We start from the raw sequence: 17,434 nt of genomic DNA, 5'->3' as shown, positions 1-17,434 counted from the left end.
CTATTACTGCAGAATCCTAGAAGTTCACATGACAACATCAGAGCTAAGTTTGTTTTGACCTGCACTGAAGATAAAATGCTTTGCAACACATGTGCCATTGATGTTTCAGAATAGGCATGAGAAAACACTAGGATCCGGCACCTGTTTAATGCCTATTACGATACGTACTTGCCACTCGCTCATTGGGTCAGCAGAGATAAAACATGAGTATAAATACAAACAGTGAACAGGGGAGTGTAGTTCTTTTTGCTTCTTCCAGGAAAAGCATGAAGTTGTTCATTCTGGTTGCCCTGTTGGGGATCGGCCTCGCCCAGCACAACCCCAACACCAAGCATGGCAGGACAGCCATTGTCCACCTGTTTGAGTGGCGCTGGGCTGATATTGCTGCAGAGTGTGAACGCTACTTGGCACCTAACGGCTATGGTGGAGTTCAGGTATGCTTGCAACATGTAGCATATTCTGATTCAAAGTGACGGCATGAATCTTGAGTAATTGACGAGCACACTCGCTGTAGTTTGATCTTGTAACTGTCGTCTGTCTTTTTTGTATTAAAATGAATATTTCTGTAACGTTCATTCCTCTGTGTTGCTCAGATCTCCCCTCCGAATGAACACATCATTGTGAACAATCCCTGGAGACCTTGGTGGGAGAGGTACCAGCCAATCAGCTACAACCTGTGCTCCAGATCTGGCAGTGAGGCTGAGCTGAGAGACATGATCACCAGGTGCAACAATGTTGGGGTAAACTACATCAGTCATTCAGTAAAAATCATTAGGTGAATTGTTCTTCTATGTTTGACGGGGTTGTGTAAATTTACAGCCTGAAGACAGTAAAATTATATATATAGATACATAACATTGGATGCTTTTGCATAAATTAGATCAGAATCAAATTGCCTATGCATTCAATGTATCGTATTTTGATACAAGACATTTCAAACAAGTAAAAAAATGTGACATATGATTACATCTGTCTTGAGGAACTGTCATTCACACATTTACTAAGGCATTTTGTATCTGGGGTATTATCTAGTGGGCAGCCAACATCAAAGCAAATCAAAACAGTACTGAGCAATAAGAGATGTTTATTTGCTTAGTTTGCACCTACAGTACAGTCCAGCCTGTTCCTAACAGGTCAACATCTATGTGGATGCCGTCATCAACCACATGTGTGGATCCGGTGGTGGATCAGGAACCCACTCTTCATGTGGAAGCTGGTTCAATGCTGGCAACAAGGAGTTCCCCAGCGTGCCTTACTCCTCGTGGGACTTCAATGACGGAAAATGCAAGACTGGCAGTGGTGAAATTGAGAACTATGGTGATGCAAATCAGGTAATCAATGTCTCTTTGAAGCAATGTCAGGACAATGTTTGTGATTATTTTTAATTGGTAGTTAGCATCGTCTTTTACATGTTATGGACCTCCAGCATACACTAACAACAAATACAAATTCAATGCAGATATGATGAACATGACACATTTGGTAGATTACATTAGTAGCAGCAAAAACATGCAAAATACGTATATATTTGCTGTTTTCAGGTACGTGACTGTCGTCTGGTCGGTCTGTTGGATCTCGCCCTGGAGAAAGAATACGTCAGGGGTAAAGTGGTCGACTACATGAACAAGCTGATTGACATGGGTGTGGCTGGATTCAGAGTGGATGCCTGCAAGCACATGTGGCCCGGGGACCTTTCTGCTGTCTTTGGTCGTCTGCACAACCTCAACTCAAACTGGTTCTCCGGTGGCTCCAGACCCTTCATCTTCCAAGAGGCAGGTTTTTCTTTTTGTTTTTTTATTACTGTTATTTAACTACTGCCATAAATTTCAGTCTGATTTGCAGAAAAACAAGTGGCCAAGGAATAAAAACTGCTGACAGAGAAATATATTTTCATGTGTGATTGGCCAGGACTCGTTTTTACTCTGAATTCAAGTATGTGATTGGATGAGTGCTTGCAAGCCAAATAGAGTATTTGCGACTGATAACACAAAACAGCAGTCAACAGAGCCGTGGGAAAACAAGCACCAAAATCAACATAACACACACAGACACACACAAGAACTCTAGGAAAGATGTTAATATAAAACTTGTTATATAACTGTCAGTTGACAAACACTTGATTAGCAAATATTTTGCAACTCTATAAGGTGTGAAAGGTGGGACTGTCCTGGGTGGGTGTGTCTTTACTAAAAGAACACCAGAGTTTGACAAGATAAACGCTAGATAATGCCTATTCCTACTACAGCTCATTAAAGTGTATATTTGTTGTAGAATAATGATACTATTAATCCAAACCATATTTACTCTACAGTACAGTATGAGTGATGTGAGTTATTCTATTTTTTCCCTCTAGGTTATTGATCTGGGAGGTGAGCCCATCACAGCTAAGGAGTACGTCCATCTGGGAAGGGTAACTGAGTTCAAATATGGTGCCAAACTGGGAGCTATCTTCAGGAAATGGAACAACGAGAAGCTGTGTTACACCAAGTATGTGTGTTTCTAGTGATGTGGCTATTTGTGTCATTTTTTATTTTTAAATTAATATTTTTATTTTATGAGGTTATTTTACTTCCTGTGACATAGCTATGTTTACTGCTATTTACACGTTTCTGGATTGTACAAAAAAAAAAAAAAAAAATTCCTTGCTGAAATTTCAAGTAGCAACAATGTTTGCCAGAATTATTACTAGGATTTAGAAAAGGGGTGTAAAGATTCTCTCTCCTAACACTTTTAGGCATTGAGCGGTGTCATAACTTGGATGATCTACACTACGTACTGTCCCTGAACGCATCACTCACTACAGCTACTGCTGTGACGGACAGCTTTTTTCTTAATGTAAAACTTGTAAACAAAAGCAAGTTATAGGCCGTCTCATGACTAGAACAGAGGCAATGAGCCAATGTTAATATGTTGGGGTGTCCCACTCCCCAGGTCAGAAGTAAAATTGTATTTTTGTGTGTGCAGGAACTGGGGAGAGGGATGGGGTATGATGGCTGATGGAAATGCTCTCGTATTTGTTGACAACCATGACAACCAGAGAGGCCATGGAGCCGGTGGTGCATCCATTCTTACATTCAAGGACGCCAGGCTCTACAAGATGGCAGTCAGCTACATGCTGGCCCACCCTTATGGTGTAGCTAGAGTGATGTCTAGCTTCAGCTGGAATTCAGTGGTAAGTTCTAAGTCAAGTAGATATAATGCTACCATGCAGTGTATAGTTTTGTATACAAACCTCTCCATCAATGTTTATCTTGTAGGATCAGGGCCCTCCCAGCAACGGTGATGGGTCCACTAAGCCTGTTCCCATCAATGCTGACCAGACTTGTGGAGACGGTTGGGTGTGTGAGCATAGGTGGCGTCAGATCAAGTAAGACTCTAAAAGGCAACTGCTGTGCTTGCTCACAGATCTTTGTTCACTTTTGCTTGGTCTAATATTTAAAAATACTATTTTTAAAAAGCTGAACTATTTTTATTATATGTTTATATCAGTTTTATTGAAATTGTCTCAAGAATTCTTTCTGTCAGAGTGAGAGTTAAAATTGTGATGTGTAGGTGCTTAGAGCGTGTGCGTACCTTTTCTTAAATTCACTTTCATTAATAATGAATCACTATTAACAATTTTATTGTCATCTTTTATATAGGAACATGGCCATTTTCCGCAACGTGGTGAATGGTCAGCCTCACTCCAACTGGTGGGATAACCAGAGCAACCAGGTCGCCTTCGGACGTGGTAATCGTGGTTTCATCGTCTTTAACAATGATGATTGGTAAGGACTGTTCACTTAATACATAATAATTAACTTAATGCTAATTTCAGCCACCCTAAGGTGTTTTGTTTAAACAATGGTTACTATCTTCTCCCCTGCAGGAACCTGGATGCCACCCTGAACACTGGTTTACCCGGTGGAACCTACTGTGATGTCATTTCTGGTCAGAAAGAAGGAAGCAGGTGCACTGGGAAGCAGATCAACGTGGGCAGCGACGGCCGCGCCCACTTCAGTATCAGCAACTCTGCAGAGGACCCTTTCGTTGCTATTCATGTTGAAGCCAAGCTGTAAACACATCATGTACAACTTAAAATAAATCCTTTGAGCGTGAATTATAAACTTGAATTTTACCGACACAAATAAAAATGCATCCACAATGAAGTCATTGACTGTCATTTTAGTGCACTTTTAACTAGCAAATCAGTAGAAATGAAAACCATACATTTCTACAAGTGTGCATCATTGCACCTAAACACACCCAATAGGCATTTCACCTCTGCCTCTCTGGAGTTAGAAATACAATCAGTGCTTTTCAATGCATTCTTTGTATAATATGAAAACTGACATCAGCACATCCCAAATAAGACAGCTTAAAGGGCAACATTCAAAAATCTCTTGCAGTATATGCAGAAAATGTGGCTCTTATAGCCATGCACAGCACATCAACATGTGGAGAAATTCAAAGCATAACTTGACTTCTATCTATAGTAAGGCTATGATTGAAAAGTCACAGGGGTGTAGGTGGGTGAATGATCAATTAATGCATGAATGTCAGTCAAATTTTCAGATATCTACAAACTGTGTCCCAACCAGACCTGTGAGGCCTACAAATGTCCTTCCTGCATTGTGTATTCTTCTCCTTTAGTGGGACCACTCCTTGCCATCACACCGCAGTCATTTCAGTTTCACCCGAGTGCAGCACTGGCACCCCTCATTAGGACAGCACAGGGGCCCCAAGGGCCAATGAGCTAACCCTATATCCTTATTTCCTTCCTTCCCCCCCTCTCTCTGCCCGTCTTCCTATTGTGCCAATGTCACTTTCTCCCTGTCTCGACCTTCCCAGCCCATCTACTGAGTCCCCATCAGCAGCTCTGGACTGGTGCCACTGGAATGCCAGCCACCAGAGGTGTGACAGTACAGGTGATGCCTGCCAGAACATTCAGCTCATTGTGGTTGTCATGGCAATGTAATCCACCTGCTGAGAAAACCTGAGAAAGTCTGTAATGCTTCCCAGAAACAGTAAGACATAGCAATGAATGAAAAGAGGGTCTTATTTACTCAGTGAGGATGGTGTAAACACTGGCAGGACATGGTTTGTAATGTGTGTGTGGCCTCTCAACACACAGCTTATACTGTTCAAATCAACAAGCAGTAACATATACATTTATTGTACACTTGTCAAAGCAGCATTTTTTTTAATTTAAAGCACTATACTGCAGGTGTGAGAGGGAAAGTCAAGGTGACAGAGTGCAGGAGAAAGAAGGGAGGAGACCTTAACGTTGGACTAGCCTCAACATATTGCAACTGCTAAATTATTGACCCTCCCGCCATCTTTTGGTCCGGCAGCTGCGAGGGCCTGTACCGTCCGATTAGCCACAGAGATGTCAGTGTAGCAGACCAGGGTCTTTGGTCCTGTCATCCTCACTGATGCTTTGTGACATGGCTGTCAGCGGTGTCCCCATCCTATTTCATATTTCATATGGTGCACCAGACCTGCCTGTCACATCAGCCAAGGAGAAAGACAGTCATCAACGTAAAGCAACTGGGTTTTTTGGGATCTGTTCAGCTTTCTCTCTCTAGTTACCCCGAGTGTCAAAAATATAGTATAGAGAAGCTCTTGCTTTATTCTTATTATTGTCATTATACTATTAAGTCAATTTAAATTTATTGAATTACAAAATGACAAAGTAATTATGAATTCCTGCTTGTTAGCTGATCATAACTTGAACTAGAAACAGGCTGGCTCCATATGACTTTTTTGCTCATTGGTGCTTCTTTTGTTTCTGGCTATTGCAGATATCACAGGCACAGCACAGCACTCATTGTTTGAGTAGTTTCAAACTTGGGTAATATTCAGCTTCCTATCACATGGGGGCAGTATTGAAGCAAGAACTATGAAACATGAGCCTTTCCCATAACAAGATGGAAAAGGTCCATGAGACATTTTGCTTTCTGTAAAAATATATTTATTAACTACTTGAAATTCAATGCAGAATTATTCAAGACATGAAAGAATTCATGATTGATACTTAATTCTAAAAATTGAACATGAATAATATATAATATATATATGTCAATGACAATGAATAAAATAGGGTGAATGATGTATGACCGTTTTGCTCATACAAACTTAATACATTGAAAAATGTATGATGTTAGCCTGTCAGTGTTTGTTCCCACATGATGCAGACCTGCACCATTATTCACAAATATAAGCAATGCACTGTTGTATTTATGATATTAACATCAAATTGTTCAACTTATCATTCTGGCAAATAGAGAGAGGTGCCTATTGGTCACAGATTCTTCATCAGTTTTTTGGTCAGTAGCGGGACTTGTCAAGTTTCTAGCTTCCTCGCCCTTATAGCCGTCACTCCGTATCTCTGTGTAATGGCCCTTTCACCATGGCAACATGCTATGGCAACTGGTATATAAAGATAGGAAATGTCTTATTTACTGTCCACAATTAATTGTTAACTAATAGAGTTATTATCCCCAGTGGTTTATTTTATTTGATTTATTCTGGTGCCAAAAGAAGTTCAGCAGTGAGCTGTTGAAGTATTACTGCAAGTTTTGAAAAGTACAACACTGGGCATAAGTTATACTAAGACACAATTGTTTGTTTGTTTGTTAGTTCTCTGTAAGTAAAAGTGCTTCTAATTTATTGTTTTTACATTGAGTAGTTTTTGAAAGTCACACCACCCTGACGGCATATAATTTACATTCCTACTCAGTGTGTGAGAATGTCTCAGCCTGTCAATCACAAATTCCTCATACGCTGTTTGGTGTCATATGCATATCTGTACTTGATTCTGCAACTTGTGTTGAACATTTTTTACAACAGCATATAAATCTGTGGTATCAATAGGAGCAGGTTGGTTAAAATAGAATAATATTCCTACAGAGCGCCATGTTCAATGTAATCCTGCAAAAAAACAGCATGAAATGATACTGATACGTTAGTGCACTGGTCGGTGTCACAGTTACCCTTTTCCAACACTTTTGCTGTCCTTGCAGTGAGTGTATGCATACCCCCCACCAACAGATTAAACAGCAGCACATGGAGCAACCTGAAGGTTGGCCTTTTATGTCCTCATACATTTCTCTGCTTTAGTGTTTAATGATATCATTGACTGTCTAAGTCATCTTTTATAGCTGACACCCTACAGGGTGGCCAATATTTAGCCTATAGTGTTTGTGTGTGTGTGTGTGTGTGTGTGTGTGGTATGTACCCTAGGCATCCTAAATGTAGAGTGTGACAAGACCCTGATCAGCCCTGAATCTTATATCAAGACTCTAATGTGAAGCTAAAATACCACAATGTAAAGTGGGTGCCCAGCATAACTTTGAAGTAATTGAGACAAACTCATTCAGTCGCGCCTCATTTAATATAATGAGCAAAGTGAGCTGTTCAATTTGCATACTGATAAGATGCCTCCAATGGATTACACAGCCCCTTCTCATAGATATTCACTGTGGATATTACATTTTAATCAGGGCATGGATTTACTTTACAAACACACTCAGAGAAGTGCAAACTAAGCCTTTCAATTAGACTATTGCCAGGTCTTAATCACCTCAAAGGTAAATTGGGCAGTGGGTCAACAGTTTTCTGAGTCATGTCACCAACTGAGGCCTCATGGATAAGGGATTTAACACCCACAGACAAAATTGGAAACACAATACACATTTGGTCTTTGAAATTCAACCTAAAAATACCCTCTTTATAGCATGTGTTGGCTTTGGGATCTTATGTGATGACCCCCTTCAGCAGTGGCCCTTGTGCTTATTTTATTGATCCCTGTTATTGCTGTGGAAGTCCCCTGCTGCTTGTGTTTGCTTCTTCATCTCTCTCCATTTGAGCAGATTTTCACTTGCACAGGTGCTCTGCCCGGATGTTTGTATTTCAGAGGGCGTTATTGCGGAGACTAAAACACCGAGGGTAGCGGCACTGGCTGGTCTAAATCACATGTTTGTGCAGTGGCTGGAGGAATTGGACAAGGGATGCAACCCGTGGCCTGGTTCCAGAGCCTGTGGGCCTGTGGAGCAAGACTTTCTGAAAGGGAGCAGATGGCGACATGAATAGTGCAGCAGGTCCTGTCCACCCCCGCCCATTGCCTTGCGTGCAGCACATTACCTCAACAAACGCTTCTCATAATTGACGTGCTCGAACGACCCCATCGTCACTGGACTTTGCTGACTGGCAGAATCAAGGTTGTTACTGCTGCTGTGGCATACTTACTCTACTGTAATGATGGGTTGGAAACTTTTTGAATACTACTCTCCACATACTGGATTTATCTGTCTTTCTCTGTGTATGTAAGATATACAGTACATCTCCTCACCGTGGGCACATACATTATAAATTGTTGTAGTTATACCATATAGTGGACATCATATCTCAGAGATACAGTTAAGCATCATATTAGCTCTGCGAGTGATTCAAAGACCCTTATCCCACCTAATTCCCTATCTGCTTACTAGGCACTGCAAGGGGTGGAGGCTGGGAAAACCCACGGAAACACCTTAATTATACATGGCAGCCCTGGGCAGCACGTGGCATTAAACTTGTATCACTTGGTTTAGACAGAGTATGTCAAAATCTGTTTCGTGACCCAGCCTGCCCAGGTTTCATTTATAAAAACAAGTCAAGCAGTTCTCTGTTAAAATCACTAGGACATGATGAACCTGTTTCTCAAATATTATATAATTTTATTATTTAATTTTATTTGGTATTTAACAGTCAGACTAATTAACAGCAATTTTACAACAACTTCCCGTGCAGCCCACATCCACCACTATTGTACTCACCGCGTATGTTCACTGAAGAAAACAAAAGTTTAATGACTTGAAGTAAAGTTTGCCATCTGTCAAAAGTAGCTCTGAGAATGCTAATGGTAATTTAAATTAAATAAATTAAAATACTGACAGTGGACATTAGATGTAGAAGAGTTAGAGTTACATTTATTACACCGTGCTGCAATTAACTGTAAATCTTCCTCGTCTAGTATGTTTTATATTGTGTATAGCACTTATATGAATGTGGACACTTTCATCCAAACTACATCTTCTATGAGATGGATTACCACTAATGTTGTACGAATATCCATGGTACCCAGAGAATAAAGTCAACTGACTTTGTCAATCTCCTCATTTTCATTTGAATTGTATTTATTCACATATTCTAACTCTATAGGCCGGCTGTTTGCTGTGCTTTATGATAAATTAATGTAAAAGTGTCCTGTGTCCTGGATGAAGGTTCCTATTTACCTTATGAATCTTCTTGTCCTGCTAGATTGCAAACGCATTTATTTCCCAAAATGTCCAACTATTCCCTTATTAAATATCACAGTCACGCTACAGTATACTTCACCTCTTCGGTTTTATTCACTCTGTTATACCATGGAGACGTGGGAGTGCAGAGCGAGTTTGTTTTCTCTTCTGTTTTCTATGTGCAAACTGCAGTGTGTTGTATGCACTGGTTACAATATTTGTTGTGACTGTTTACTGTAAGAATGTCCTTCGTGGATTGTATGCTTGCCATGAAAGTTGAATTAGCAAACTTACCTGCCAACTGTGAAAACGCCACAAATGGCACGTACTTTATCGTAAGCTGTTGATAACTTGTCAATCACAATGCAGCACTCACAAACAATAACCCAACTATGGACTGAAGACATGTAAACCCAAGGGAGGATGTCACATTCACGAGTTTTCTGGCTTTTAAATCTGCATAGAGGAAAAACAAAAACAGGCAACCAGCCACGCCAAGGTGAAACACAAGTTGTTATTTTATTTATGCCTTAACCATCTCCCACCCTCCCCTCTCTTCCTTCTTTGTCTCCTCTCCCTGGGGAGCCAGGCTGCTGTGCCCCAGAAAGCTGACATGCCCAAGCTGAGAGGAGCAGGAGCAATGGGGGGAGATGGGCGGCTTTGTGGTCACCAGGACAGAGTCAGCACCGAACACATGCAGCAGTTCTCCTCCGCTGCACCAACATACACTTTCCACAGCTACTCGCTTGACCTTCAGAAAGAACAAGACGGTTTGGTGGACAGGTACAAAGAAAAAAAAGAGCCGGTCTTTCATTGGAGAGATTAAGGGTGTGGCAAAAGCCATTTTGAAGTTCATATTGTGACAAATGATCTGGAGCTTATGTCCAGTTTCTTATTGTTCTTTGTGCTTTGAAGGTGGCGGCAAACAAAGTCACTTTAAAACAGCTATTTAAATAATTCTCTAAAAAACGTATATGAGATAAATGACAGCTGTTCTCCTCCCCTCTTTCTAAAAGCAGCTCCCCTTTCAGCCAAAGATAGATTGGCTGAGAGTAAGATTGACATTTCCACGACAGCTGCCGAGCAAACTAACCCTGTTAGGTCAATGCACCCTGACAGCTAGCTGACACCCCAATTTCCTGATGAGCTGCATCCTGCACTGTCTTTTAAGGACAGCTTAAGACATCTTCCTCACCACCCTCTCCATTCCTCCTGCTTAATTTCTTTCCATCACTTGTCATCTGATTATGCGGTTGTTCACTTTGTTGTGTCAGCAGATGGAGAGGAGGTTAATGACTGGGGACTTCACACTCAGCCACCCCCCCTTCACAGGACATGTAACTTCAGCATGTGTAATGGATTAAAAGAAGAAGCGTCGAGCGAATTCCACAGGACATGTATGAGCATGGGTGACTTTAAAAGCCCTTTTTCAAGCTGGTAACATGCATGTTATCTGTATATTCATTAAAAAACAGGAGTGAGACCAACAATATTGTGAACATGTGTAAATTAATACAGTAAGAATTAAATCGATTCTACACAAACAGAGCTGTCAAATGTCCATCATTCACATCATCCATCATGGCAGAAAATCTCACCAAACATCAGTATTATATCAGTATAATATAGAAATATATACAGTAATAGTTTGCCCAAAACAGTTGGCTCAACTTTGAAACACATTTGCCTGTGACAGCTTCTGTACTGGTTAGCTTTGTCAGTTAAACTGCTGTACCATCTTTGGTTGATACTAGCGAAAGAAAAATTTTAATTATACAGTATGTTGATTAATTTGCGTTATTGATAATAATCTTGATAGTGATGAAAGTAACTTTATTTACTCATATACTACTCATATAGTACCTGCAAAGTTACATATATATATATATATATATATATATATATATATATATATATATATATATACTGATACATAATGACAGATTGGGCTGTACACTGATTACATTACAATGTGCACATTCTTATTCAACTGTAACATTAGAGTAATATACACATCTGTGTGTCTGAGTACTGCTTCCACCACTGTAGCTAGCTTTTTAAACTTTAAGGAAAAAGCATTTTCACAAAAACTAGTTGGAGAAATGTCTTGTGATCTGTATAATGATTATTCTTATTATCAAACCATTCGTTTTATCTCTATTATTTGTTTTACTTTACTGGAATTTATTTTTTTTATATTGAATAATTGTGTGATTTTTTATGCTCAAATATACTTTACAAATTGTTTTCATAATAAGTGTTTTGTGTAATGATGTGTAAACTGGGTTTTCTACTATAAAAACTCCACTGAAGAATATGTGCGTTAACCCTAGAATAACCTGAATAGCTACTGTATATCACTCTTTTGTAGTAACTAATATAATTCCCTCACACATGATTTAATGAGTCAGCACAACAGCCTTTTTCCACCCACAGATTTGGATGTGATTACAAACATGCCGCCCTGAACACGCAAACACTTCTGGGCCTTTCTTGCCTACCTGGGAATGAATTCACTTCATGCTGTATAATGAGAGTTGGTATGGGGTCCATATGGTTACAGCAGGGTTGGGTGGGAGCAGAGATGGAGAGACAGGAAGGGGGTAATGCATGTTTTAATGAGATGTGAGTCTCTGTGGCACACCTGCACTCCAGCGATCTGTGAAGATTGCTCACTAGAGCCTAGAGAGGTATAAGACCTCAATAAAGTGCAGCAGAAAAGCCTTACAGTGCCTAAAATGCTGAACTGACTTAATAAACAACGGTATTAAATGCATTAACCTGTCTGATTTCAACAAGACTCCTGATTTACAGCTGGATCTTCCACCTATTCACCATAAGCCACACAGAAAGCTGAGCAGGTATTGCTTCTAATTCTTTTTAGCATGTGTTTGACGGTCATTTGGCTCTCTGTAGGTAGCCATACAGATTGGATCATGTCCCCGAGTGCATTGTGACTCACAGCGTCTGTGACTCAGCTTATGTTACCTCTCTCTGTGGCAGCTTGTTGGGCATTTGCCCGCCACATGGCTGACTCTAAACGATTCATTTCTGCTATGTACTCACAGCTTGGCGTAACTGCCTTTGTAGCATCTTTGCCACATGACAGTGATATGATTGTGAGTGGTGAGCCAGTGGTGAGAGTTGCCAGATTTGAGATACTGTAGAGACATCCAAGAGATGCAGCAAAGCAGTTCAGATCGAAATGTATTCTGTAATCTGCGAGTCATCTTTGTCGGATCAAAGGAAATAATTTATCCAATCAGTTGAGACAAGCACACAGACACACCCGCATCGCTGCAGAATACTGTATCTATAATTGTTTTGACCTTGACGTCTTGAAGAAAAGGGATCAAAATCCCTCTGTGACATGGCCATCAGTGCACAATACCGTAACTGTAGTAGCATGTATTTCCATTCAACATGAGCTCTATGATTTCACATTGCAGCCTGATTGAGCTAAATTATCATGGACTGACTGGGAAATGGCCGCCCAAGGTCAAAACAGCATGTTATCCTGAGTGAGACGGGGACTGAGTCAACTGATCTTGCACATGGAGACCACACAAAGACCACTGGGGGCCTATTAAGGGCTACATATTGTAGGACCTTGTCATGCATTCACTCTATTTATGCCTCTCAGTTGTCTTTTAAATAATGCATCTCTGTTTAAGCAGAGTCCTGCTTTTTTGAACACAGCACCTGGCATGCTTTGGTATTCCACAGTTTGTTCCCTCCCGGGGCACAGATTTTTATAAGGCTTTGTGAGGGGGCTTTGGTAGATGTGAGGAGAGAATATGACTGAACTGGGAGCTGCTGCATGACAATGATGTTAGTTGGAGGAACGGTTGGTTTGTATTGTGTTGTCGCTGGAACGCGCAACGCATAATGAAACAGGAGAGTAGAGGATGGTGAAATAAAAGCACTGCAATTTAATCATGATTCAATGATTTGTGTTGCTTTAAACGTAGCAAATCACCACATTTGAACTATTTCCTCACGTTCTGTGTCTAGGAAAAGATTAAATCTTTAGTGATTCCAGTTCTGTTGTATATTATTTAGTTAATTTAGTTCTTAACATTTTCAGAACAGGAAACAGATCTAAGTGTACTTATTGTATATCTGTATCAGCAGGAGGTCAGGGGCCTGTATATAAGGATGTGTACACATCTGTGTTTCTTCAGAATATGTTTGTGTTAATATCTTATTTGTGTGCATTATGTGTTGGATTTTTTAGAATGTAAACTTTGCTATGAGTTGCAGATCTGAGTGACAAATGTCTCTAACAAGATCTTTCAAAAGCCTATTCGCGATAATGCTATGGCCATACTGATTCTGTTGTTTTTTTTACTAACCACAATAGTAAATACCTGACTTTTTTAATGCACTGATTTATATGTTTCACAACATGTCTTCAAAATATGCATTAAAACAATTTATGGATTTACAGAAAACTTATCAAAGTACTGGAAAGTTTCCAGTTGAAATGTGATTCGCTGGAAGATGCATGCCTGATGTCATAATGCGCACCACTAGTCAGTAACTCCTATTTGTCATTGGAGCAAACAGTGGGGAGTTGATAATTAAAATTCTAAAAGATCTAAAAACCTACATTTCATGATAATCTGATTCCAAGAATCAAAGAGAAACTTCCATGCTTTTCCCTCCCAGGGATTCCAACAGCATTGCTAGGTTGGTTATCAAAAGCATGTCTTCTCAATCACAGAAGGCCAGACAGTGTGGGGGCGTCTAACTCAGCAGTGCAACAAAAGTCCTGAGACAGGCCTCAGATGGAACTAGCGGTAATTAAACAGGTTTTATAGTCATTCCCTCTCACACTGCTGGAACATGGACATTTTTAGACTTCAGACAAATGACAGACAGCAGAGTCATGGGCACTCAAGTCAACAGGATAGAAGCATCAAATGTGGACAAGATTCCCTGCAGGGGAATTGTAGCTGGTGGAAACTCACTGGTTTGTTTAAATGCAAAGCTGGTTGTCAAAAAAACCCGAAGCAATTCAAACATTCACTGTCAAATACCTATTTAAGTTAAACATGTTATGTTATGTATGACAGAATAAACAGCTGGACACATGTCAGATGGGATTTTCCAGAAACCAAACTTCTATATTTTTTGTGTTCTATACCTCAATCACCCGACCCTTTCTTTACTCTGAAGTTTTCCCCAAACTCAACACCAGCAGATGTCAGCAGAAGCAAAAGTCATCACACAGAGCCACAGTGTGACTGCAAATCAAAAAGTGGTGTCAGAGAAGGGATTTGTGTTCATAAGGAAAGTCTTTGCTGATAATTCATTCCTTAAAACAAGAGGAAAGGCAGAAACTTATTGCTCAGTATGTAAGAACCGTTACAGGTCTTAGCTGGAAAGTACAAAAGCAAACATCAATAATAGAGGTACAACAAATTTTAATCAAGGGCTTATTTAACATGGTAATTGCTAAAAGCAAAAGCAAAAGACCAAATGATTGAATGTTGGGTGACGACAATTCCCCATCTTTTATTTCACTCTGTCCCCTCACTGTGACTACAGATTCACTCCTGGTATTCTGGGGAGGTAACATTGCTGATTTTCAAAGCACCTCTGTCAGACAAATGTTTAGCATATTCAACATCCCAGGATCAATAAGTTGTCCAGGAATAGCGCCGCTTGTGCTCTGCAATTAATTCACTGATGTCGACCTCTGGCTTGAGTTTTAGTGAAGCTAACATCATCCGCCTGCTGATGGGACAGAGAGGGACATAAAGCAAATGACCTGTTTTAATACTCCTCATCAAAGCTCACAATGAGAGATCAAATGAGGCTGGAACAAGCAGGATCTCTCACAATGACCTTAAGTAAGATGCTAAACATTGTGTTGGTTGTGACAAAGGTCAGTTTGCTATTGATTTGGCCACAGCAAGTGTCAGCAACATTTCCCTTCATGCTCTGAAAGGTGGCCATGTTACAGAGCCCCCCCCCCCAGTGTATTATTTGCTTATTTTTTTGTATGTGTGTGAACAAGGTATTATCCTAAATACCACCATATAAAAGTGCAATAATATTGTAGTCAGGAAAACTGAATGTGGTACTGCATCACTGGATATTTGTATGTTCAGCATCAACATATTAAAACTTGCTATTTACGTTAATTGGCATTAATCAGCACGTCCTCATTAAGTTAAAACAAGATGCAATCCTGTTGCACTGACACTATACAAACATTTGCCTTAGAAGTTTCATTGCATTGCATATTAGCAACTTAGAACCACAGTTGTCATTGTTTTAAAGGTTTAGCATGTCTTCAAACTTATGCAGACAATTCAGTTGTTTGCACATTATACTGTAGTTACAGGACAGTTCTCACTCTGAAGTTACAGAGTGTAACTTGTAACCTGCCAAACAAGAGGAAAATCTGATAGAGACTAGGACCCTCCAGTGGCAAACACACTCCAACACTCCTGGTCATCAGTGATCCTGGGATTAGCCTGTGCTGGTTATCTGAGCCCACCGATGACAAAGATAGAGAGAACTAGGCAGATTAGATGAGAGCAGTGTATTTTTGTACTCTCTGATCGGGTGAAGGAAATGATGGATAGACTAATACCTGGCTTCGTCTTCCTCATCTCCTGGCTCAGGCTTTATTGAGGTCTTTAGATTCACTTATCTGCAGCCCCCCAGGTTATCGCTCTCTACTCCTTCAATGACAAGTGCCACCTAGGAGAAGCCCCGCGGACGCTCCTCTCCCTAAACAAAGACATTCACGCTTCTGCTTTACCTCTTCTGTGATGCAGATCAAGAATTAAATCAGTTTCACTAATAGCAGTTTCATTTTGTTGTATTGAGGGGAGCAATAATTAATCCCAAATTACATTGTAACTCGCGTGTTAACACACATTTGATTACACCATCTCTGTGGAAATGTTTTGCAAGTAGGAAACTACTATTCTAGCCCCTATTCTTTTTTCTTTATTTTGGCCATATGATTGACAACCATTGGTTTCATTTTTAGTTTTCTTATCTAACTCTGCACATTGGACTGCAACCAAATAAGCAGCAATACCTTTGCACGGGTTTGAACATCTGTGTTTGATGATTGTCAATATTGTGCCAGTTGTCCTTGTTTTCTGCTTCCAGGGCAAACACACAAAGGGTGGAAACTGAGGTGGCAATTCAGTTCCGTTTGATTTGAGTTTATCCCTCTGACCAGGCTGTATTTAAATAAATGGTGTAATCTCGGTGACTGGCATCTGAAAGGGGTGACCCAACACAATTACTGGTGCTTACATTCCAGCTGTACCTCAGATGGAATTAGTGTTATAGTTTGAGGAGCCTTTGTTTGCTCCGCTTTCTGTTTGCAGAATTGTTTTGTTTGAGTTTTGACAAACTTTTTGCAAACCTGTGTATTGATTTTAATTTTGCAGGCACATAAGAACATTGGCTTAATGTTTCATTTTCCATAATTTTGGAGTTTTACTGTCTTTCTGTTTATTTCTTAAAACAACCACAGTAACACCCACTGATACCTTTCTGTTGTCATCCAAATCAGTCAGATAGTAGCCACACAGGATGCTGATCTGCCTCCTGCTACCCCGAGGGATAGCAGCTCCACTTTTCCCCATATGAGTTGGAATGGTGTCATTATCCAGGATCAAGTCCAGATCCCCACCATCACCACCAGGCATACCTCGATTGAGTATTGACAACATGGCATGCTATCCATGTTGTCAATAGTTACTGAATAGATAGGTCTATTCAGTAATTACTGTAAATATGTTGCAGTATGCAGACATTAGAACACCTCAGGTATGAATTCATAACATGCAGTGTTACTGCATGTTATGAATTTCATTTCAGCCCACTTTTACATTAGCGGTAACATTTATACAAGAATCCATGTCAAGAAGTTGCAGGAAAGTTTGCCAGACAGTTGGCAAGTGTGGCACTTTGCAAGGGGAAGACAGGAACACCATGATGTCACCTACTTCTCTGCCTCAGATGGGGAGTTGTTTCAAGGGACGCCCCAGGGCTACGGCGCCTCAAAGAACTCCAAGAAATACCCTTGACCGTCTCGAGAGCACTAGCTCTTCAAAGTGCAGATGCATTCAGAAAAAAAAAAAAAAAAAGAACAACTACTTAGCTGACTGTGCAGCATCCACAATAATGTCAAATAT

At 40.3% G+C, this 17,434-nt stretch overlaps 1 protein-coding gene across 1 annotated transcript; it reads left to right on the top strand.

Annotated features, from left to right (window-relative positions):
• The first annotated feature begins 235 nt into the window (after positions 1-235).
• LOC113172229 (pancreatic alpha-amylase-like) lies at positions 236-4,148 on the top strand. The gene is made up of 9 exons (XM_026375096.2): positions 236-434; positions 594-740; positions 1,134-1,331; positions 1,542-1,772; positions 2,354-2,487; positions 2,965-3,172; positions 3,258-3,367; positions 3,642-3,767; positions 3,869-4,148. Exons 1-9 carry the CDS (start codon positions 267-269, stop codon positions 4,056-4,058), a joined length of 1,512 nt encoding a protein of 503 aa, XP_026230881.1. The 5' UTR covers positions 236-266; the 3' UTR covers positions 4,059-4,148.
• Positions 4,149-17,434: the final 13,286 nt, after the last annotated feature.

This window comes from Anabas testudineus, chromosome 17 (assembly GCF_900324465.2).
Source record: "Anabas testudineus chromosome 17, fAnaTes1.2, whole genome shotgun sequence".
In the NCBI taxonomy this organism is placed as follows: Eukaryota; Metazoa; Chordata; class Actinopteri; order Anabantiformes; family Anabantidae; genus Anabas; species Anabas testudineus.
The sequence above is the reverse complement of the archived record's forward strand: the minus strand, read 5'-3'. Positions and strand labels throughout refer to the sequence as shown.

Coding starts and splice junctions, on each gene's coding strand:
- LOC113172229 (XM_026375096.2), top strand. CDS start 267: ATGAAGTTGTTCATTCTGGTTGCCCTGTTGGGGATCGGCCTCGCCCAG. Junction 435..593: donor ACGGCTATGGTGGAGTTCAG/GTATGCTTGCAA, acceptor TGTGTTGCTCAG/ATCTCCCCTCCGAATGAACA. Junction 1,332..1,541: donor ACTATGGTGATGCAAATCAG/GTAATCAATGTC, acceptor TGCTGTTTTCAG/GTACGTGACTGTCGTCTGGT.